At 42.2% G+C, this 23,559-nt stretch overlaps 2 protein-coding genes across 2 annotated transcripts in view; one reads left to right on the top strand and one right to left on the bottom strand.

Moving 5' to 3' along the window:
- Nucleotides 1-505: 505 nt before the first annotated feature.
- epcam (epithelial cell adhesion molecule) lies at nt 506-4,065 on the top strand. Its single transcript, XM_071924791.2, has 9 exons — nt 506-874; nt 1,595-1,696; nt 1,842-2,106; nt 2,271-2,336; nt 2,438-2,504; nt 2,742-2,840; nt 3,178-3,375; nt 3,477-3,521; nt 3,648-4,065. The coding sequence occupies exons 1-9, from the start codon at nt 817-819 to the stop codon at nt 3,669-3,671; spliced, it is 924 nt and encodes a 307-aa protein (XP_071780892.2). The 5' UTR covers nt 506-816; the 3' UTR covers nt 3,672-4,065.
- Nucleotides 4,066-5,947: 1,882 nt separating this feature from the next.
- plekhh2 (pleckstrin homology domain containing, family H (with MyTH4 domain) member 2) overlaps nt 5,948-23,559 on the bottom strand; it is a 36,634-nt gene continuing 19,022 nt past the window's right edge. The window contains exons 10-30 of the mRNA XM_071924783.2: nt 23,108-23,202; nt 22,685-22,844; nt 21,293-21,429; nt 20,307-20,420; nt 19,922-20,008; nt 19,152-19,310; nt 18,269-18,349; nt 17,669-17,848; nt 16,818-16,926; nt 16,026-16,138; nt 15,592-15,771; nt 14,886-14,983; nt 11,797-11,974; nt 11,520-11,675; nt 11,296-11,393; nt 10,675-10,816; nt 10,246-10,382; nt 10,007-10,136; nt 9,305-9,391; nt 8,399-8,548; nt 5,948-7,588 (exon numbers count right to left, since the gene is read on the bottom strand). Of these exons, the coding sequence (XP_071780884.2) occupies nt 7,403-7,588; nt 8,399-8,548; nt 9,305-9,391; nt 10,007-10,136; nt 10,246-10,382; nt 10,675-10,816; nt 11,296-11,393; nt 11,520-11,675; nt 11,797-11,974; nt 14,886-14,983; nt 15,592-15,771; nt 16,026-16,138; nt 16,818-16,926; nt 17,669-17,848; nt 18,269-18,349; nt 19,152-19,310; nt 19,922-20,008; nt 20,307-20,420; nt 21,293-21,429; nt 22,685-22,844; nt 23,108-23,202 (2,777 nt within the window). The 3' untranslated portion in view covers nt 5,948-7,402. The remainder of the gene's footprint in view (nt 7,589-8,398; nt 8,549-9,304; nt 9,392-10,006; nt 10,137-10,245; nt 10,383-10,674; nt 10,817-11,295; nt 11,394-11,519; nt 11,676-11,796; nt 11,975-14,885; nt 14,984-15,591; nt 15,772-16,025; nt 16,139-16,817; nt 16,927-17,668; nt 17,849-18,268; nt 18,350-19,151; nt 19,311-19,921; nt 20,009-20,306; nt 20,421-21,292; nt 21,430-22,684; nt 22,845-23,107; nt 23,203-23,559) is intronic.

Below are 23,559 nucleotides of genomic sequence, written 5' to 3'. Positions count from 1 at the left end.
ATATAATATCCTACAGGAATATTATAGTGATACCATAGGATATAAAAATACCATTAAGTATGATAAGGTCACTATAAACTCACCACTGAGACCCACAGAGTTAGACACACTATATGAATACTATAGGAGCATTATAGTGATACCAAAGCAGATTCATAAATACCGTAAAGTACAATAAGGTCTCTATAAACTTAATACTGAGCACCACAGACAAAAGTTAAGTCCCTATAGGTATATTATAGTGATATTTTTTCATTGGGGATATTTCTGCCAGAAGGTAGGCTATGTGTCTGGATAAAGTTTATGGAAATTTATAGAGTTGCAAATGTATGCTTAGAAATACTAAATCTCTCTCTCTCACACACACACCTCAACGAATGAGACCAAATATGGTCATAGAGGAAGAAAAGTGCGTTTGACGTAGCCCCCCCCCCCCTTAACCTATTATTCAAATTAGAGTGACATCATGAGACTACTGGTCTTATAAATTTAGTACTTAACAACTCTGTATCAGTTTGGCAGCAACACCCGAAGTGGAATATAATTAATAACTAGCAAATATATACACAATAATTCGACTTTAGCGTTGCTCACCACTGTTTTTTTGTTTAGTCCTCACCTGTTGAACACGACCCAGTGGAGTTTCTCTCCAAACTGGTTTGACCAGGACACACCTGTAGGAAGAAAAGGACGCCTTGTGTGCTTCGACTCTATTTTATTACTCCATCTTTGAGGACGACGGACGGACACAAAGGCGACTGAGGAAACTTTTATAGGCCTACCGCTTTATTCAAGGTTTATTTCCCAAATTTCACCATGAAAATTTGGATTGCTCTCGTTCTCGCCACCCTTGCTGTGGGAGCGTCAGCTCAATGTAAGTAGTATAATTGTTGACCTGTTGTAAACTAACTTTACACTACAACACATGATAGTCCACTCAAAGGGTTTAGCCTAATCAAAAACACATCGAAGTTCTTTAGTGTAGTTGAGTTATAAAGTAGAAATAGTAGGTTTAGATATTCTCTACCTTGGAATGTTCACACGGGCTGTACTTGACCTGTAATGAATTTACTCGACTTTAATTTAACTTTTGCCGTTACAAAGTAATTGCACTAACGATGGGAGGTGTTAAAAGTAGGATTAAAAGCTGTTTTGGTGCCTAACGCAGTGAGTTTCGGTGCAGAGTGGGGGTTGGGAGGAGTTGTCCCGCTCTCCTTGGACCTCGCTGTGTGATGAAACCAACGCCCAGTTGATATATCCAAGTTACCTGCTAGTCTACCTGTTGCCTCTTTGTTTATAGGAAATACAACCCCGAACCTTATGAAAGCCTACAGCTATAATGCATCTTGGATTGATACTTTACAAACAAAACAGCAAAACTATGAATTATATATCCTATCAGAAAGAAAGCCTACCATAAGGACCGTATGAACTCACTTTACACACACTTCAAATGCCTATAGGAATATTAGGTTTTTATTTAGGGCTTTCTGACATGGCATACTTAAGTGTTTAACTTGGATAAACCTGATGTTAAAAATTCTCATAGTCTGAATGACAACCCTTTTTATGTGTTATTTTCCCCCTTCCTCAGGTTCATGCGACACTATGAAGTGGGCCACCTGTGATGGAAACCCCTGCAAGTGCACTGTTTTGGTCGACGCCGACGTGAAACAAACCCTGGACTGCACTAAATGTAAGTTCCACATTGCGATGACTACTTTGTCCCCCAGCATTTCTATTTTGAAGATGTTTGTTTTGGGTCCAGTCTTTAGACTTGACAGTTGTCGGCCTTCCATTTAAAAGTTGGTAATAAGGCTTTTTTTTTTTATTATCCCCAGTGATCCCTAAGTGCTACTTGATGAAGGCCGAAATGTACAGATCCAAGAAGGGCCTGAGCACCCGTACAGGAGTGGGAGGAAAGCCGGTGGAGACCGCCTTCTTGGACAACGACGGCATCTACGACCCAGAGTGTGAGAACGATGGCAAGTTCAAGGCCAAGCAGTGCAACAACACCGAGGAGTGTTGGTGCGTCAACAGCGCCGGCGTCCGGCGAACCGACAAGGGCGACAAGAACCTCAAGTGTGAGAAGCTGGTGGAGACCTTGTAAGTCATTTGCTCTTCATCAACACAATGGACGATTGGTGTGATAGATATGAAATGCCAGAATGAAGAAACTTGAGGAAAGGAAAACATTTATAAGATGCCATTAGGATGAATAGTTTACTTTTAGAGTTTAAATCTTAACCCTATTTCTCCTTTTTCCCTAGCTGGGTGCGTTTGGAGCTGAAGCACAAAGAAGTGCCCAAAGAGGTGGATGAGAAAAAGTTGAAGACGTAAGTACATTTAACAGCGTCCATTTTAAAATGCGAGACCACATTGTCAACATCAAAGATTAAAAGATAAAGAATAATGGTCGTTTCTCGTTTCGATACAGTGCCATTGCGGACGCCATCAACAAGCGCTACGACAACTTTAACAAGGATCTTGTGAAGGAAGTCCAGGTAAGAGAGGCTCAATGAGCGGGTGTGGCATACGTCGTGGTGGATGTTGATGTGACTTTAAAGACATGGGTGTGTCTAGTTTGGGACGACATGCATTTGTGTCACATTTCTACATATGTTAATAGTAATTCTAGTGAAAAGTCTCACAAATGTGTGTTTTCCCCAATCTAGACAGATGTGAAAAGGATGCATCCTTTTTGAGAGTGTTCTAATCTAATCTGTCTGCCATTTCTGCAGTACGACCCCGATGCCCGTCTGATTGTGGTGGACGTGAAGAAGGAAAAGGGAGACCGCAAGAATGACCTGACCCAGATGGCCTACTACATGGAGAAAGACGTACGTTGGAAACTTCTTTTTATCATGTTAATGGCAATGGAACACAAGCTTAATGTTTGGGTGCTAGACTCAAGTGGCTGTATAGTGAACTGTATTCAAATATTTTGATCATGAGCTCCAAAAAGTAGGCGTATTCAAATTGCAGAAGACTGTTTGCATATTTTCATCATGAACTCCAAAAAGTAGCCATGTTCATCAAAGTGACAATACCAAGCCGTCCCAAACTGAAGCCAACATTGATTCACAATAACAACAGAGGCTCCTAAGCACTCAGGCTTGAAGAGTCCCATTGACTCACCCTGTCATTTCCATAATCTCTTCCCTTTGGATCCTGTAGGTGAAGGTGCTGCCCCTGTTCAAGGACCAGGCCAAGTTTGAGCCCATCGTGGACAGCCAGAAGCTGGAGATGGAGAGAATCCTGGTGTACTACGTGGACGAGGAAGCCCCCACCTTCACCATGAAGAGGCTGACAGGTGGAGTCATCGCCGTCATCGTGGTGGTGGTGCTGGCTGTGGCTGCCGGCCTGCTGGTCCTGGTGAGTCGACGCTTCATGCTTCTACCTTTTTGTCTCCTATCACCCATTTGACAAATACAATGGCGACTTTTTTTTTCTGACTTTGTTTTCTGTCTAAATAGTTCTTGGCCAGGAGAAGAGAGCAGCAGCGGTACGCCAAGGCAGAGGTGAGTTGAATTTGCGTATCCAATGGTATGCACACCCTTCTGTTAAAAGTGACTCATGCTCGTTCTAATAAGAGATTAGTTGCTGTTTTGTTCTTGATTTGTTTGTTGTTCTTGATTGTGTTTCAGCCCAGAGAGATGGAGGCCATGTAAAGTCTTCCCATCGGAGTGGGAGTTCTGTGCAAGAATCAACAGCTTGCACATCACCCTCGGAGGAACTTATTTGCAGTGGGAGTTTGCCATTTGTTGTTTTACTTGAGGAATGCAGATTGTAAAGGAACGATCAACTTGCTTTTATGTTGGCTTTTTTTTGGCACTACTGGTACCCTATTGTGTCATTTATTTATGAACTGTAAAGTCTGAGAATCATGCCGTTTCTATATGCCAAAAAGAACTGTGCGTTTAAAAAAAAATTGTATGGCACGTGCCCCGTTTTTAATGTTAAACGTGTTGTCAAATGGAGAGCTTTCCATGTCATAGATTGTACAGTTTCTTAAGGATTTGTGTTTTGTTGGATTGTTTTTAATAAAAGAGGATTTTAAAATAACTTGATGTGGTGTGGGTTTGTTTGTGCCATAAGTAGAAGTTGCTTTTTTCTAATGGAAGGGAGTAGGTGCTGTTGTTGGATGCAGGTACAATGGAAAAGTACTGCAGACAATATGGGGGAGGGGCGCAGGCAAGGAGAAGCCTCTGTTGGAACTGTTTTGTGTGTTATTGGTGATTATCTCTTTTTATACAAGAGCAAAAACTAAAATCTCTGAAATTAATAGAGTTCTCTGCACTTTTCCCCACTGTTGTAGCACGATTGTGCAAACATAACTTCACAGCCTAGCCCATATCATGCAGACATGAATACTCCAGCTTAACTAAGACCCAAAACAAGATCTAATCATTGTTGGGTGTGTCCTGTTAAGATATTTCCCAATGAAAGTATTTTTCCTTCAATCTTCCCTTTGTCTCAAATGCATGAAAGATGTCTGCTTGATAGGGAGGAAAACATGGTGGATTTTAACAGGCCTCTTTTGTTTACGTTCCCCCCAGGTGAGACGCTGCATGGGTGTGGCCGCCCTGTTGTTTTGTATGCATCACTCCCCTAGTATCTTCGGTACTCGTGTATCTGGAGTCATATTTGACATTGTTTACTGTCAGTTGCCACTTGTGCAGACATTGTCTTATATGACCTGAAATGTAAATGAGAGGAATTATTCTCTAAAGATTTTATGACAAAATCGTGCAGAAACACATCTGAAGCAATGGAACATATGAGTATGTATTGAAGTATTGGTGATACCAGTTGGCCGAGAGGGCCTTGCATGTATGTAGATACCAATGACAACACCTGTTAGTATAGAGGGAGGTGGTTAGTCAGCTCTGGCCCTCTCTCTGAAACCGTTTGGCATTCACGTCCAACCTGTCTGTCTGGTTCTCCCCCCCTCGTGAGCTGAGATACACAACAAACACACAGGCAGACAAGGCTTTAAAGAGGCTAACCTGTACTCCCAACTCAACATGAGTCACAAAACCAGACGGCCGGCACAGAGCGGTCCGGGGAAATCTTCCACCAATGAGGAGACAGTGATAAAGAATGATAGAGAATGGGAATTTGCAGCACGACTAACACAGCCACCATGGAGCAAAGTATCCTGTCACAACACGTTCACATTGTTGAGATGAGTGTTTTGTTGTTTTGCTGTGCTGGATCTTTCACACCAGTAGTACAGGTACAGCAGCGCTTGAGCAGACAGCACCTGCTTAACCTTTAACCAGGAAGTAACCACCTGTAACTGACATTAATGAATCAAATGCTTTTTATGTCATTTATATTGCACCTTTCTTTGAAACCATACAATACATTTAGACTGGATGTGGACTTCCTCTCTATTTCTTCCCCTTTTCTTTAGAATATGTACATGACGGCTCAGTGAAATAGCATTGTCATCAATCATTTCTCCACTTCATGTCAGTTCCCATTGCCTCACCCGCTCTCTTCCTCCCTCGCGCCCTTCCTCCCCTCGTCTCCAGGGCAACACAAGGACAAAAGCAGCTCTCTGGCTAGTTCAGACAAGTCGGGTGTCGTATGTCTTGCCCCTCCCTCTCTGCCTCCCCCTCCCCCATGAATGCGCATAACCTGGAATGAGGGTGTGTCAGTTTCCGCCAGGCCCCAATTGCAGGTATCGAGGTGTCAGTCACCATTTTGCACCAATGGGGAGACCAGACACCAGTTTGTGGGGGGGGGGAGACGCTGGGAAATGTTGTGTAATGGAGTCCCAGTGTGTGACTGTTATGGTTTCTGTGGGTTAGGTTGTGAAATCGCTCCTGTGTCAGTGTGAGATAATGATAGTTTCACTGACAGCATGGATTATTGTTTTGAATGTGGAAAATACAGGTTGTCTCAGGGATTATTATAGACACTTGTCGGAACCAGTTACTTGTTTGTCGTGGGTGTTTATTCAAACAAACAATAATTATAACAATTCCAGCAAAGACATTTTACAAACAATGTATTTTCATATGACAAATAAATATAATACCTAACAATACTTCAAACAAAGGCCGTATTCCGGCACGGGGAAATACTGGGAGGCGGAAATCGGAACATCTAAGTACCTAACATGAGAAAATGTCAAATAATAGGATTCCTGTTTTTCCAGTTTATCTTCAGGTGCCTTTGTACATTATGGGGGAAATGGGTCACAAAGTCGGATCCTATCAGGTCCTTAAAACACCTGCCTGTAGCTTCTGTGTCACACCAGTCAGAAGAGAGAACATCCTCTTTCCCATCAACCATTTCAGCAACTCTTTAACCGTTCATTTTCCGCCTTACTATTCTTTCGACATTCATCATCTTTCTTTAAAATAAAAGCATTACGTAATTGCGGTGTTGATTTCCGTGCCTGCCCTGTATCCCTGCCTTAATCAGTGTGGTATAACGCAGCAGAGTGGAGGTTTCTTGCCCGATTTGGGTTTTTCACCAGAAAGGCTAGAAGATTAAAGTTCACTGCACTCCAGGCTATTCAGTAACTAAGAGGCAGCCAGTTTCCAGATAGAACGGCTCTGCTCTTACCAGCCATAGGAGTTCCCAACACAACCAACTTGCCCAATCAATCACATGCATTAGACACTTTCTATTGCAAACAGTCCACATACATTTCCAGGGAAAACGGTGTATTCTCATTTCTTAACAAGAAAAAATCTATCCACTTTAATTGCAAATGAAGTCATCCCACTGCAAAATTGTTAATTATTAATAAATTCTTACTGTATTACAAAGTGTGCAGTATCCTTCATTATACAACAATGTTAAACACTTCAGTATTTCTTTTACTTCCCGGCAGAGTCTCATTATGCTCTATGAGACGGCCTTAAATCCCCTCTAAATTGTTATTTATTAATAAAGCATCACCACCTCTTTTATATCACATACGACTGCGCATGATGTTTGAAGCGAGGAATACAAACATGAAGTCGCTTTGATGATCTTCACACGGCGTCTTTCTCCACAAGGAAATGTACCAGGCAGCACAGATTAATGAGAGGTTTGGTTAAGTCTGTCAATAAATAGTGTTGACTTTTCTCTTTGGTGTCAGCACATAAAAGCAACATGCATCAGAAAGACAGAAAATGTCCTTGGAGGCAGTTTCTAAGCAAAGCCTCTTAGTTCTTGCTGGTGACCATTGTGTCTTTAAATTTCAGAATTTCAAATATGCAAATGTGATAAGATGGGTGGGTTTTCTACATAAAAATCATGCCTGGTGCAGCTTTAAGTAAATTCTGCGTTTTCAAATTTAAATAAAAAGGAATAATGTGAATATCGCTCAGAGAAATCAGGGCCTTCCTCAACCACATTAAATGATACATTAGTGCCACTCGCGTCGTCGCAGCGGTCACAGCAGCGTGGGGGCCTTGCTGGGACGGCCCGTCGCCGGCGGGGACTTGCTCCTCAGCTCTTTGCTCTTCAGATTGAGGGGCTGAGCCACCATGAGGGCCGGGGCGGAGAGGTGGTGGGCGGCCGCCTTCTGCTGGTGAGCGCTGTTGATGTAGCTGGAGATGAGGAGGGTCATCTCCCTGATCTGTCAGTCAAACAACACAGAGGTGTCAGTGTGAGTGTTTGTGTGGATTCATCTTCGCCCCATGTATGAGTTAAATAGAGTTCATTTGCAAATCCTTATTTAGTTTGTTTTAGCTGACTTAGGCAAGGATATGGGGGGTGTGCAACATATGACAATATAATACAAGAGTCAATTTAGTATACTGTGCAGTATTCTGTGACTGACAACTTAGTTGACACTAGGGTTAGACTCATATGGGTTTTTGAAAGCCAGTATCAACACTGATAATAACCAACATTTTGTGCCAATATTCAAAATCCACAAATCTGACAATTTTCATAAGAAAAAATTACAAATAATTCCAAGAATTCAGTAGGATAATACTACCACCACCACTACTACTACTACTACTTCTGCTACTACTACTACTACTACTACTACTACTACTAATAATAATAATGACAACATATTCATGCATACTTGTGCGGAATCCGATTAAGTAAGCTGCATTAGCATCAGTTCAGGCTGAGGGCCTCCCATAGACAACCAGTGTAGAAGTGATTTTCTATTCATTTACACAATAAATATTTAATGAATCAAACTGCATCCTATTCATTTTCATACAGCAGATGGCTGATGCTGACTGGGCCTGTATTTGACTGTTATCAAAAGCCTAATATCAGCATGATATATCAGTTTAACCCTAGTTGACATTATCTCAATTGCCCTGATGCAGTAAACCCCACCCATCTGGCACTCCACGCAGCTTAAAACAAACACTAAGAATGATCTGTGACCGCTGTTTGATGCAGCTCTGGCTCTCTCTCTGACCTTGGAGGCGGCCATGGCGAAGAGATGCTTCTCCGTGGGTTTGTCTTTGGTGGCGTTGGTGCCGATGCTCTGCCCCACCACCAGCATGAAGTCCTGCTTGCAGCCTCCGAACGTCATCAGGTTCTTGTAGGGGTGGGACACCAGCAGCTTCTGAACACACACACACACACACACATACACACACACACAGATATAGCGTGACGATGTTCTGATATGTTCTGATAATGAAAACAGACAACAATGTGCATGCACCTTGCAACTTTTTCTGAAGTTTTTGACACATATGCAAATCTGCACACCATGTATATAATTTATCTATGTGTGCAAAATGAATATATTTCTACTGACAAAATTCTACTGTTGTAATTGGTTGCGTTGTGTTTAATTCCTCCCATTTGCTCTATCCTTGTTCATATCCTTTCTGTTACTACTTGCTGCTGCATCAACCCAATTTCCCCATAAAGTTTCCTTATCATTTCTAGGGTAGTTTTGAGATATTGAGCCCGAAATTTCCACATCTCACTGAACAACTTGCATTTTTATACACACTTCAATAAATCATTTTAAAAATCTAAACCACATCAACCACATTAGAAGACCTATTTATTGAGCTACATCATGTGAAGAACTGTTTTTAGGCCAAATATCAGTTGGAAATTGTTACATAATCCTTACATCCATACATAATCCTCTGGGAACCCTGGGTGCATAGTAGTTCTCTAAACCAAACACCACCTGAATACACTACAACTACCTGCATCTAATCATATATCAGCTTGTTTTCTCTTCACGCTCCACAGGTCGCGTGGCTTGTAAATACCATCTCTGTCCTCAGTGACTTCAGCAGCAAATCAAGCCAAGACAGCAGAAGAATGATGTGTGGGCAGCTAGAGCAGAGATGCTTACGATAGAGTTGTGCTCCAGCACGCTGATGCCGTCCTCGTGCACGGCCAGCCAGACGCGCGCGCCCTGCTCTGGAGAGGGGGTGATGGACTAAACGCAGAGACACAAACAGGAAGAGAGGAAATGATAACACTCTTTAATCTTGTGCTGAGTCTTGCAATCTTATTTATCTTGGAAAAAAAAAAACTGCCAGAGGGGTGAGATAATTTCACTTGTTTCCGATACAAATCAGCTTGTTTCAAGAATTCCCTTGAATCAAGTGTCATTTTCGAGATACTAGTAGAGTGATCTGCCTCATTCTGCCTTCAACATATAAACACTTGCTTAGGAAACTGAAACAAGTGAACTGGAAACAACTGGGATTATTTTACCCCCACTGGCATCAATAAGACTTTTAAGACTGAATATGAAACTAAATGACTGGTTAAAATGGCCCATTTTGACAGTGTATATACTTAAACACAAACATTATGCTACGTTATGTCACACTATGTTACAGTACATTATGTATTTAGCTTATGTTATATGTTTGCCTTTGATTGTTCAAGAGCACCTTATCATATTTTAGTGCATTTCTTTATTTGAGGGCAAATATTAACACATATAACAACCCATTGTTTATATCTGTGGGGTTGATGACAAGACAAACAGCGCTTTTAGAGATCACGCGCTAACATGCCTGCACACACACACACACACACACACCTCGGCCTCAAACAGTTTGGCGCCGAAGAAAGGCCACTTCCTGGCTACGGTCAGGTAGATGCGGACGCACTCGGACGGGCTCCGACCCCGGAGGGAGGCCCAGCGGGCGGAGAGGCGCTGGAGCAGTTGTCTGGACGGGGGATGGAGGGGGGAGGGGGGTAGTAAACAAAACATAAGTCAATGTTTGGCAATGTGCATGAAGCGCTGAATCAAAGCCCAGCCAGTTTTGTGTGTCGTACCTGAGCTGGTCCTCGGAGGCGGTCCTGCGGTAGTGTTTGGGGTAAAATCGCTCCAGAACCTGTTTCAGGGTTTGGTTGGACTTGGTCTGCGCTGATCCAGGAGCGGAGAACGGACGCTCAAAGTCCCCATACTCCACCTGAACAAAGACATGGAATCACTCTCTTCCTTACATTGGGTTCCTGACGACAGAGAGGACTTTTGGGTGTGACATTATTGACATTATTGCCAAGTCTATTCAACATCAATGCATGAAATGTTCACTCTTTATTCTCCAGTTTATAAAAGGCTTGGCGAGGTGCCATTTAACTGCAACGCTGTACAATATCACAATAGGAAATTAGGAATATATCACTGTGGCATGATACCCGTGACAGTCACACCCCTTAACACATTTATCTTCCATTTCTTGAGTGTGTGTGTGGACAAACCTGGGCCAGCAGCGCGGCCATTTCCAGAGCCAGTTCCTTGTTGACGGGGAAGTGTCCCGCCGCGATGGCCTCGTTGGTCTGGTAGGCAAGCAGCAGCCTCTCCCTCTCCGACTCCCCCCTCACCTGGAGAGAGAAGTACAGCCTGGGCACGGAGAGGCGGACGGGACAGAGGGCAGAGGGGTTGGTGGAAAGATGGATGGATGGTTAGAAGATAGATGAGTTAGTATTTGGTTGAGGGATGAATGGATGGAGGCAGACATAAAAGAGAGAACAAGACAAATATAGTTAGAAATATAATCAACAGTGTTCCCATCATGGCCCTGTTGTACAGTTCCCATGACTTTCCCTTGACTTTCCATAACTAAGTTAGAGAAAATGCTCTTCCTTCCTGGTTTGTTAATGTTTTTCTTAAGTGGTAAACAGTCTGGCTTCTACTGCAGTTGGGCTGAAAACCACCATCTAATGAAATACATGTGGGAAACAAGTTGTAAAATACATTGTCTTCCCCAGAGAATTTATGAAATTCCCTGACTTTTCATCATATTCCAGGAATTCTATGACCAGTGGGAGCTCTGAATCAAAACACAGATAGTGACTGGCCCAGTTGGCTCCTGCCTCTACCTGTTCTTGTAGGTGAGGCGGACAGTCCTGGTGTTCTCAGACTTGCCGGTGTGCTGCTCCTTGGAGGCTTGCTCCCATTTGGAGATAATGTCACAAATCTGCGGACGATGCAAGGAAAATAGCAGGTTTGTGTTTAGTATTGGAGGATCGTCGTGTGAAACAACCTGTTTAAAAGCTCCCTATCTTCAAAAAAGTCAGCTGTACATGAATAAAAGATGCAGCACCTTGATGCCTCCTTGCAGGCAGTGTTCCAGCTCTCGTCCAGTGGGGTCGTCGGTGTACAAGCTGAAACCAGATTGCCCAGTTTTCCGTATGCCGGTGTCCTGATTGAGGCGGCACTGGAACTCCTCCACCGTGGTCGACGCATCGAAGCTCACCACCTATGGAGAGATATTGCATTCTTATGGAAAGATACAGACAGTGCAAGACACATGATATAGACAGTAGATGAGGCATCCCTGCACGCATATACACATATATGTTCTACACTGTATGTATTACCTGGTAGGTGTTATTGAGGAAGTGGACAGGGACGCTGAAGGGCAGGGAGTGGTGGTAGGGGTTCCTCAGTAGGATCGACAGGATCTCCATACGCGACGGCCTGGCCTGCCTCTCGCCCTTCTGCTGGGTCCGCTCCATGGAGCGCTGGCAGTAGATGGCGTATTTACCCACCTCAGTCCTGGGAGGGGGGGGGGGGGGGGGGACGACGAGTGATGTAGTGGTTAATACATATTGTAAATTGACATATTTGGAATTTATTCAGAGCAACTTGCAGTTATTGCAACAGCAGAAGCAACCAAAAGTAAGAAATGCAAGGGTTGAAGTAAGAGCCCAGACAATAGATGTGACTAATATCCCTGTGCTCCTATGAATAATCATGTAAAATAGGGGGTTAACTATGAAATCCAGTTGATCACCATATACCTAATAACCACCAGTATAAGCATTGTTTATGTTTATATATATATTTACAGAATAATATTAATTTATGTTATTATTTGTTGAAAAGACTCCATTTATTTATTTAAAAGGATCCCCATTTGCTGATGCCCATGGCACCAGCTAGTCTTCCTGGGGTCCAAATCCAGTACATCATATTCATCATATACATATACAACATCACATTTGTGTTACGTTGTGTTCATCACATGTTCATCCATATTATATCAGTCAAATTGAACTTACCATAATGTTTACTATGAATGCACATCACTGCATCAGTACATCATACATTATATTTCACAAATAAAAAGGTGGCTAAACTGAGTTAAAGTGGTAATGGAAAGCACAGCCAAATTATAGTCAAATACAAGGTTAGCCCAACTATGAGAGGTGATTTGCATTATGTTTGTGTACGGCAGAGACACGAAGACAGATGGTGTGCATGTACACAGCAGTGGCTATCATAAAAGTTAGTACTGCAGGCTTTAATAAATAACTCTTAATGGAGTCGGTGCAACAGTGCAGCAAGCTGGTAAAAGTAGGACTGTATAATGCAATGTCTGTATGTGATGTGTGTCCACAAAAAACATAAGCTCTAAGATCTTGTTATTTACTTGTTACAATCACTGCAAAAATGTCCATCAAGTCATTTAGTGTCATGTGATAGCGCTTCAAGGACTGTATCGTTTTGGCTCAGGAAGTATTATTCACCACAGAGTATCGGTAAGGATACAGGGAGACAGGATGAGGTCGCTTAGTAGGTCTTAATCTTCATTTAAGGCACAGAACAGCACAGTGTGGTGGTACTCATACACTTCAATCTGTCTTTCAATAACTGTCTGAATCTATGAGAGTATGTGTGTGTGTGCAGTCTAAATAAGAAGGAAAGGAAAATAAAGATAAGTAAGCATGTCTCTGTCACACATTTACCATACTATACTAAGGTACTGTAACTTGGTTAAGAATACATACACCTGTAGAACAGAATGGTGATATACTGTATATAGTATATATACTGTAGCCACTTAAGAATCAAACTCTCCTACTCTACAGATAATTAAACTTAACTGTAAGGAACTCTATTCGTATTATGTAACTTCAAACAGAATTTACCTCTAAACTCCAAGTATCAATTCTATCCATTCTAGTCATCTGGGAGGCTATCAACTGAGCCTTCCTCAGAATGGCAGTGTCTGCATTTCTGTAGTCAGCAGCACTTGGGTTCATCACTAGAGTTGGCCGCGCTGTGGCCTCCAGCAACTCCTTGAACGTACTCAATTGGCCAATGAATTGGCTGCATTAGGACTGGTGGCCCTTGACTCTGTTTAGCTTCACTAGGTCAGACAAACTCCTGCTGTGTGTAAAGTCGTCATCTGGGTTCTGGGCAGAATCAATGTAACACCATGCCTGCTGGCTGGTTTACTCCCACGAAGATATTAAAGCAGCAGGAGTCTGATTGCAGCCAGGCCAGCACAGTTGTTGAGTCTGACCAGAGGGTGATCTTCCTGAGGTCTAGACTTAGCTTCTTGACCAGCAGTTTATCGAGTTGTTCTTATGTGTGGGCTGAGCATAATTCCAGCCTGGGTATGGAGAGTTGTTTCCGAGGTGCAACCCCTGATCTGACCATGAGGAACGCGAGCTGAACTTTGCCTTCGTCATCTTCAGAACACAGATCTCAGGAGATGTGGATGTCTCTATGTGCCACAGGCTGGTCTGTGCATCACATCATGCAGCATCTGGGCATGGAGATGCATGGTAGGTCTTTCAACTAATTTTCCCAGTCACCGCAGGCTTGGAGTATTCCTTCGGGGAGTAGGGGGCCATCCCACTGCCTCTGCTCGGACCATAGGTGCTGAACTAGGACCTTCGCTCTTGTCGTGAATGGAAGTATGTAGCCAAGGAAGTCATACTAGCTAGCTAAGACTAGATAAATGTTCCATACTCCACAGGGTGATGTCAGTAACCAATGCAGCCCCAGGTAGGTTCCTGCACATCCTCTTGGTTGTGCAACAGCCACAGCTCTGTACTGTCTGACTGGGCCTCTATGTCGGCAACATTGCTGGCCCACTGCCTGATTTTGAATCCCCCATTGGCAAAGGAGCTCCCTCAGTTAGTTGACCAATTGCTTTGTGTCCTTGGGTGAAACCAGACTTTGAAGGCAGTTGTTAATGTAGAAGGATCTCTTCATCACCAATCGTACCTCCTCTTCTTCAGGCCCACTGTTCTCCATCACAATGGCAATACTTGCCACTCGTAAATGTTAGCAGGTTGTATTCTCTGCATGCCACACCAGACAAACCGGAGCAGGGTTTGTCCTCCACCAAGAGGCGCACTTGGTGGAACATCCCCTTGATGTCTGCACTGATGGCTACAGGGTGCTCACCAACTCAGAGGAGGGATGGGCTCAGTGTTGGTTCAGGAAGAAGGGACTCATTTGATTTGCAATAGAATTATTTCATTCCATTGACAGATTTTTTTTCACTTGTTTAAAGAAAAATGACATTTTACGACTTAACACGAGATTCAGTGACTTGTTAAAATGCCTAATTTTTGCAGTGTTTCTAAATTTTCAATGTCTGCTGCAATTATTTTTGGCCCATGGACCATTTGTTTTGTTAAATTCTTTGGGCCCCCTGGTGTTTCCTCACCTGGAGTCCCCGTGTCTTTTGAGGTGAACCTGGAACAGCCAGAGGAAAGGGTGCTGAGGCAGAAACAGTCCAACACACAAGGCTAGGAACTGCCAGCCCTATAGGACAACATACAAACACACAGTTACCTGACACATATGAACTATCACCAATAAGAGACAGGGAGTCTGTAAAGAAGGAAGTGGCAGAAACATCACAATGCGGTATGTGAGCAGACAGAGGAGCCAGACTGAAAAGCAACATCATTAATGTGTCTAGCACTCTTACTTCAGGCCTAAGAGCTGTCTGAATCTGTTGTGATACATGCTTGCACATTGACAAGAAGAGGGGGTAATTTAAATCCTTGTAACTTTACATCTTGTTTGATGTTGAGAGGCAGTGCTGAACCTACAGTAATAATTTACCCCCTCTGCTGTGTTACATTGTTAGTGCATGTGTCACGGGACTCTCTGTGGCATAGTTATTTCTTGGGTGAGTGGTCTAAGGCATCAGGGTTTCTGGTCTCTGAATGAAGAAAGTACAGAATAAAGGCTTTTAAACAGATTTTTAGAGTGACTTGGATCTCTCTCTCTTTCCAAGCAGGTTTGATACTCATTTACCCGACGGTTTCCCTGTTCCAGACACCCTGTACTTCTAATCCAAAATGTCACTGCCCTTCTATGAGTACCACATACTAGTGCTGCCACCGTGTGGTCAGGGTGCGTACCTGCAGGGGTCCCGGCTGGCCTTGGGGCTGCCTCCGGCGGGTCTGCTTGATCAGCTGGCAGAAGAACTCGTTCTGAAGCTCGGGGTGAGCCAGACACACCTGCAAAGCGCTCTGGGCCAGCGACACGTGGTAGTCGATGGCTGGAGCATCGATGGCCACGTTGATGAAGAGCTGACAGGTCTGAGGAGACGATGGAGAAGAAAGAGTGGTGGGGGTGGAAGGGGTTAGAGACCATGGAAGACCGAGGAAGACCGAGGAAGACGGATTCTGTACAGTTGTGCTGTTCGTGAAAGTTTAAAAAAGATGCAGTATTCCTGTATGGAGGAAAGTCTTGTCATGTAATTAGATGATTTTTTCCCTTAACCCCATCTCAGGTTTTCACTGGGTGGAGTTACTTTTTCTATGGATGTGTGTGTGTGTGTGTGTGTGTATACCTTGAAGAGTTTAATGGCCTCTGTCTGCAGGGCCTGTGAAGGCAGGGTGGTGAGAGGAGACGACAGAGCCTCCTTACTGAAACACAACATGGGGTGTCTCCAGATCTGAGAGTCTGAGAGAGAGGGAGGGAGAGAGAGAGAGAGAGAGGAGAGGATGGGGGTGACACAAAGGAATAATTCAGTTTTAAAGATCAAATGATGACCGACATTTACTTTAATCTTCACTGCGGCTAATATGGCTAAATGCAGAATATTTTATCATTCTGAATGAATTCCCTAAAGATTCCAAATAGAACTGCTTACTTACATAAACATGAACACTATAATAAAGTGATTCTGATAAGCTGTGCGCTTACATGCACCAAAGCATGTGAATACAATGGATATTGAGAAGAATGCTTTAGACCAGGGCTATTCAACCATGTCCCACGGGGGGCGAGTGTATCCAGGTTTTCATTCCAACCACAGACTGCACCAGGTGATTTCACTGATTAGTTCCTCTTCTCTGGTTGAAAGTGTGCTAATCAGTGAAATCACCTGGTTAATTGCAGTTAATTGGATTCACCTGGCATCCCAGGTGTAAAATTGTCCCTGATTAGATGGCTAGAATGAAAACCAGTAGGGCTCTGGATCCTGACGACCTGCTTTGACAATGTAAGACAAGTCTACAAACAAACTGAATTGATTTGAATGAAACTGAATTTTTTGAACTGAAGTATGACAGAGAGTGCAGTCAGCTAAAGCAAAACAGCACCAAAAAGACAGTGAAAACAGTTTGTAGGAAATACTCACTCGGGTCTCCATCCAGTTGGAAGAGTTTTCCCACCAGCTGTTCAAACTCAGTGCCCACTTTACCCACTGTGGTGCCCGCTGCCACGGAGAGATGGTACAGCCACGACTCCTACAGAGACACACACATTAGCATCAGTGATGTAGAGGCAAAAAAAATGACCACAAGGCCAACAATCACCAGAATTGTGTGAAAATTGTCATTTATTTTATGAAAAAGATCACATTTGACTCTATGTTACTATTCTATATATAGGATACTATAAGTCACTTTATATATGAGAATCTACTATATGACTTGTGATGACACAGATTACAGTAAATATAACAATTTCATTCCTTATGCACATGATCTGATGTAGGTTCTTAGACACAAAAACGCTGAATGTAAGTTAAAAAGTTGGGTGGATACTAGTAACTCTGAAGAAAGAATATGATATATGATTCATTTATAGTTACCTTCTCTAACCCTTTTGCATCAGAGTTACAGTCCTGGAACCAACTGTTGCACTGTTAACCAGTAAATATTCCTGGTGCCACAATCTAGGCTGAAATATCTCAGAGCTATTTTTGAAAGTTTCTAAAGCCGGGGTGTTTTCTTAAAAAACATTCCCTCTCCTGCTGAGCAGAGTCTGGCTGCAGACTGAGAAACCAGCCATTAAGTTACATTGCAGACACTTAAATTTTATACTAGATGAAAGGAGAAGACTAGATGAATTCAATTTAATATGGCAGCTAACAATGAATTTTAATTATGGCGATATAAGTTTGCTGTGAGGCTGTACAATTTTTTGCGATGTTCCATCTTCATTTTGGCTAATTTCTACTGTTCCTGCCTCAGTTTGCCCTCTGACCTTTTCGTGGCGCGACTCGATGAGCAGGTAGGTGGGTCCCTGCTCCTGTGGGTGGACGGCGATGGTGAAGGGTGCTGACTGCAAGCCCCGCCCACACGCCTTCAGGTCCTCGTCAGAGTCCCGGGACCTGTCCACCTCCTCCACCCGGGCCTCCCACAGCTTAATCTGACCCAGCGGGAACTGGCGACACACACACGCATGGACACACACACACACACACACAGTTTTGCATCAGTGAAATAAAGTTGGTCTATCCTTTGCTGTTGACTCATTTACAATTTATTATAAATTTGACAATTTGATAACATAACGACAACAACTAAAAAGACATACTTTACTACTGTCAGGTGAAAACCTTGTATCTCCAAAATGTCAAGTTTTAAAGAAATTAGGACAAACTTGCTCAGATTTAATCGATTGACTATGCATGATTTTTTGAAACTATACGCTGTATAATTTCCCCAACTTCAGCTAAAAACCTGAAAAATCACCAAACTGGAGATACAAGGTTTTCACCTGCCAAAAGATTATGCTTTTGTCTGTAATTCCTGTAAATCTTTGAGATTATTGAGAGCTTTTTTGAACGCTGTTCTGTTGTACCTTATCCTCTTGGCTGCGGAAGTAGTAGAGCGTTTTACCAATCAGAGCGCACCAAACCCGCTTAGAGTATCCATGCTTCACCTACGAAACAGACAAACAAATAAATGGATTGCAGTCAGCTTAATGACACTGTAGCAGAGAATATGCGGTTGTAAACATATACGAGATGTAAAAATGTGGATGCAAATGGACAGTCAGAGGGTCAGAGAATGAAAAAATGGGTAACACTTTGCACTTTGTGTTCAGTATGTTAACTAATGTTAACTAATGCATTTACTAACATGAATTAAACATGAATAACAGCATTAACAAAGATTAGTTCATGTTAAATGCACATTAACAACTGTATTCATTAATGTTGTTATACATAATAATTATACATAATGTGTAACTAGTGTGTTATTCATGTAATTTGGTGTACCTGTATACCAAAGTAATACATGAAGAGTTAGGGTTTCAATTTAGACAATGCATTGGCATTAACAAACTTATATAACAACATTACTTAATGCAGTTGTTTATTGTGCATTTAATATGAACTCATCTTCGTTAATGCCACTGTTCATGCTTAATTCATAGTAAACATTCATGATAATAAATGCATTAGTTAACAATAGTTAATGAACACTTCATGTAAAGTGTTACCAAAAAAGGAAACAAAGCCTCCTTGTAAAATACAATAGGATATTTGAAGGGTATCATCTATGTGTTTCCATCAAAAAATGTCTTCCTCCGACTATGTATGCCTTTTAAAACTATATTATTATTGCACATACCAATACTTCAGTACGATATCTATCTTGCACAATACAAGGGCACTTTTTTGGTTCGTTTTCATTTTCATAAACAACAGATTTTCTGAGAGGCACATTAGCTGTTGGACCTTGATGAGCAGTCCCTTCATGCCGGGGCGAATGTCCGGCTGGGTGAACAGAGGGCTGGCGGCTTTCACCCTCAGGACGCTCTGCAGCACCCTCAGCCACTCCTCCAGCAGGTTCGGAGAGTCGGCCTTCAGATAGTAAACCCGCTTCCCCGTCACGACCTACACACCACAACAAAAACACGGGTGGAGGTGAAGTTTTCCTCTTGTTTTGAATCAAATGGATGTGTGTGTGATAGTAGTAATGGTTTTTCAAATCACTAGACCGGCCTGCTACTCATGTGTCTCTTTGTTTGCTCTGGGGAACTTGTTTTATAAAAAGCACTTTATTAAAAAAAAGAACATTTGATTTGATTTGGAAAAGATCTATATCCTACATATCATATTGTACAGTATAATCTATCTTTTGTAAACTACGGGTTGAGACCCAACCCAGGCAGATGCCCAGATAATAAGAGTAGTAAAATACGTTAGTGTGCCTGGCTAACATGCTCCGGCTAAATATTACTGAGTTGGGTTCTGAAAAAAAAAAAAAAAAACCTCTCCTCTATACCATCCCCCGGCTGTACATCGCATTATAGAAATAATATCTGAAGGGTTACATTCCAAAACAAAAATGTTATCTGATGTCTATTTAGTTAAAAACGTCTGAAATGTTCCAAAATGGTGCTACTTTGCAAGTAAAGGGCTCAAGATTGCTATTATCTTCAATAATATTTAAAAATGAGTTTGACTTCAATGGCAGAAATCCAGATGTGATATTGTCTGACTACCTGGAGGACTTGTTTCCCATCTCCTCGGGCAATGCTGCTGGTGGCGTTGACCTCGATCTGACCCTGAGGTCTCCTGATCACATCGCTCTGTGGCAGAATGCTTACAGTTATACAGCTGCACAGACATGAGCTCCGACTAACATCAGTGGTGTTGAGCAAAAATGGTCAGTCAAAAAGAATTCCCCTTTTCAGGTATTAAGAACATGCCTAATTCCTAATCCAATGCATTAATGGCTTTCATCAGACCTTTTATAAATGAGGTAAAGAAGAGATAAAGATATAAATGTTCAACTGATTTAAAAACATTTTATAAAACACCAAACATGGGATTATGTGGTTTCCATACAAGACCAACAATATGAAAACAGTGCTTTATAAAACCCACTGGTGACTTATAGTAGAGTAGCTCTCCGTCTTTGAGGACAAACCAGCGTCTCTTCCAGGTTTTCTTCCAGGTCTTCACCATCTTCAGCAGGTAGCCCGACTTCTCCATCGGTTCCTACCACATAGAGCACACAAGGAACGAGTACTGAAATATTTTACTCAAGTACAAGTACTGAGACTTCCATTCAATTCGGGAGATTGACCCATCCATCAACGTACCTGTTAAGTGATGAGAACATAAACACCAAAACCATCCATGTGTCCCCAGTAGATCAGTGACTCCACTGCTCCATGCTAACACTTTAGCATACACTATGTTGAGTGATAGTAGGCTCCATGCTAACACTTTAGCATACACTATGTTGAGTGATAGTAGGTGACTACCAGTAATTTCTAGTAATAAAAAGTTGTTAGTGGTTTTATTTATATGGTCTGTACATTCAAAAACATGGAAATTGAAACATCATTAACTCAATATAACTGATGTAGCCAGGTTTATTTTTTAGAACTATTTCAGGTGAGAAACCATGTATTCATCCGCTGCGGAGTGATTTTTAACTGTACACAGCCTCCCATCACCCACCACCATCATCCACCACCTTCACTTCCTTTGGAAACAGGGAAAGTAGTCCCTGCTAGTTCAAAACAGTATGTTATTTTTGCATCATATTTTGTGTCAATTTTACCAATCTACACAAAACTACCAGACTTCGCCCCATATCATTTCAGATTACTTACTATTTAATTTAGATCTGCTACAAGTTCTAATTTTCTCACTTTTGAGATCATGCTAGTCGCCTACTATCACTCAACATAGTGTATGCTAAAGTGTTAGCATGGAGCACCGGAGCCAGCAATCTACCAGGGACACATGGATGATTTTGACTTGTATGTTCTAAACACTTCACATGTAAGTTAACTAACGGGCCAATCTCCCAAAAGCTCAGTGAATTCCTCTCAGTGGAAACGGAGGGACTGCAGCCTTACGCTCTTGCCGTTGTCGCTGGCTGAAGAGCAGGTCTTGGGGAGCTTCTGCTCGGGTTCAGAGCACTCTGTGTCGGCGGAGTAGGCATCAGGAGGAATGGCGTAGTCGCTCTCCGACGTCATCGAAGACATGGACACAGCTTGGGGGAGAAGAGGAGCGGTACAGCGGGTGTGAATCCACATAGCATACGGTCATAAACAAATACACGTTCTGTACAGTCCCACGGCGTGTTTGTGGTGATGACGAATAGTTCTTTTGAAGTACAACAAGAGGAATGTGGGAGGCGTGTGAATATTTGTAGCAAAGGTGTGAAGATTTATGAAGTGAAATGTTTACTTCCTTTAATTAAGTAGATACTGCTCAAGAACAAGCATGATTTCTAGAAAATGATTTTCTAGGGATAGAGGAGTGAAGTGTCTCACTCGACTGTCTGACCTGAATTCACCTCTTGCAAATATGAAATGATGTGTTGTTCATTTAAAAGGATGTACTGATGGAGTGCTCAAATATGTGTATCCATAGAGTGTTTGTATTTAAAATATGGTTATTCTGTATATATGAAGTGGCTGTGGCTATAGAGGGAAATCAAAGCCAGCAGAAAGCCAGATACTAAATATAAATCTTTGACGGTGGCTGGTCAGTTTTTCCACCCTGCCCACCATGTTGGCAGGCGCTGTATCTTTTCATCTGCAAAAACTTTTTTTTAGCTGGTAAAATAATAAAAGTGGCTGGTGAATTTTGGACTAGACCAGTGTATTTACCCAGTGAAGATTTGCTGAGTACACATACTCTTTTTAAGAAATCTCCACACTCATTCAGTCAGTTATAGTTAGAATTATAGTTTTGCTGTGATATTTCTATAGGATCCTCCTAAAATGTATTTTAGTTCTTTTTCATAAAGGAACAGTAAAAGACTGTGGTTGTTCCGGCCAGGCAGGAAAGTATGAATGTCTAAGAATTAGAGGAATATTATAATAAAACCACAGGAAATACAACATACTATAAACTACAATAAGGTCACTATAAACTCACTAGTCTAGTGTAGTCTAGTTATATATATAATATATTATATTATATATTATATTATATTATATAGCCCTTTATCACAGTCAAGTCTCAAAGGGCTTTAATACCATCATATACTCATACTACATATATCATATACATCCTATACTAGCTCATATACATACCTCATACACATTGTTTACTATTATTGGGTACAACAGACAAACAAAAATCTTTTATAGGGGGATTGTAGTGATTTTAGCAGCTCCAATGCAGCAGTTGGGGGTTTGTTGCCTTGCTCAGTGGCACTCCCCCCCCCCCCCCCCCCCCCCACACACAGCTGGCCTGGAAATTCAAACCAGTGACCTGTGTGTGTGTGTGTGTTGTACCTCTCTTGAGGGAGCGCGGGCTGCCGGGGCTGCTGTCCTTGCGGGAGCTGGAGGAGGTGTGGGAGCTGCAGAAGGAGCCCTCCTCCTCCCCCGAGCTGGACGACTCCTCCGAGCTGGACGACTCCTCCGAGAACGGACTGCTGCTCAGCAGAGTGGCCTTCTGCACGGGTCAGGAGGGTAACACACACACCGGTCAGTACACACACTCACACACACACTGACATACACACATATTAATACACATCCACTTGAATGATATTACTTCCCCAAAGGGATATTCAAGTTGTCCACTTTTCTTTTGAATGTCTTTCATACATATTTTTTTTTATCTCTTTAGATTAAGTTCACTGATTAAGTTCACTGATAATTTTAAATACATAGGAATCTACATGCAGAGGAAAAGTGTGTACCCTTCTTACTTACCCCCTTTAGAGTAGTGTAAACCGGTGTAGTCATATTTTTATAGATGAGGGATGTATAGAGTACAAAGGCAGGATAGGAGGACTGGAGGGAGAGGTCTGGAACAAAGATGACAGCCAATCAAACATCTCCGTACCTGGCACTGAACCAATGGATCAACAGCAGTGTTTCCCACAGAATTCGAATGTACTTGTGGTGGTAGGTGGGCTGGCAACGGGGGTGGGGGGTGGGGGGGGTGAGTGCCTTTTTATTCTTGTATTCTCTTATATTGTCAATATATAGGCTAATATCAATAAAGGATCCCACTACCTGGATGGCTGAAAAATTTTCTAATGTACTCCATTTTAAATAGTTCCATTTGTCAAACAAATAACTAACCTGTATATATCTAAAGTACTTTGTGTCAAAGATAACATAACTTAAAAATATAAACAGTGCTACACTGTTCTGTTTGT

The sequence above is a fragment of the Centroberyx gerrardi genome, chromosome 15 (assembly GCF_048128805.1).
Source record: "Centroberyx gerrardi isolate f3 chromosome 15, fCenGer3.hap1.cur.20231027, whole genome shotgun sequence".
Taxonomy (NCBI): Eukaryota; Metazoa; Chordata; class Actinopteri; order Beryciformes; family Berycidae; genus Centroberyx; species Centroberyx gerrardi.
This window is presented reverse-complemented; position numbering and strand designations above follow the sequence as displayed.

Excerpts from the sequence above, each read along its gene's own strand:
- epcam (XM_071924791.2), top strand. The coding sequence starts at position 817 with ATGAAAATTTGGATTGCTCTCGTTCTCGCCACCCTTGCTGTGGGAGCG. Across the intron at positions 2,337-2,437 it reads GATGAGAAAAAGTTGAAGAC|TGCCATTGCGGACGCCATCA; the intron begins GTAAGTACATTT and ends GTTTCGATACAG. Across the intron at positions 3,522-3,647 it reads AGCGGTACGCCAAGGCAGAG|CCCAGAGAGATGGAGGCCAT; the intron begins GTGAGTTGAATT and ends ATTGTGTTTCAG.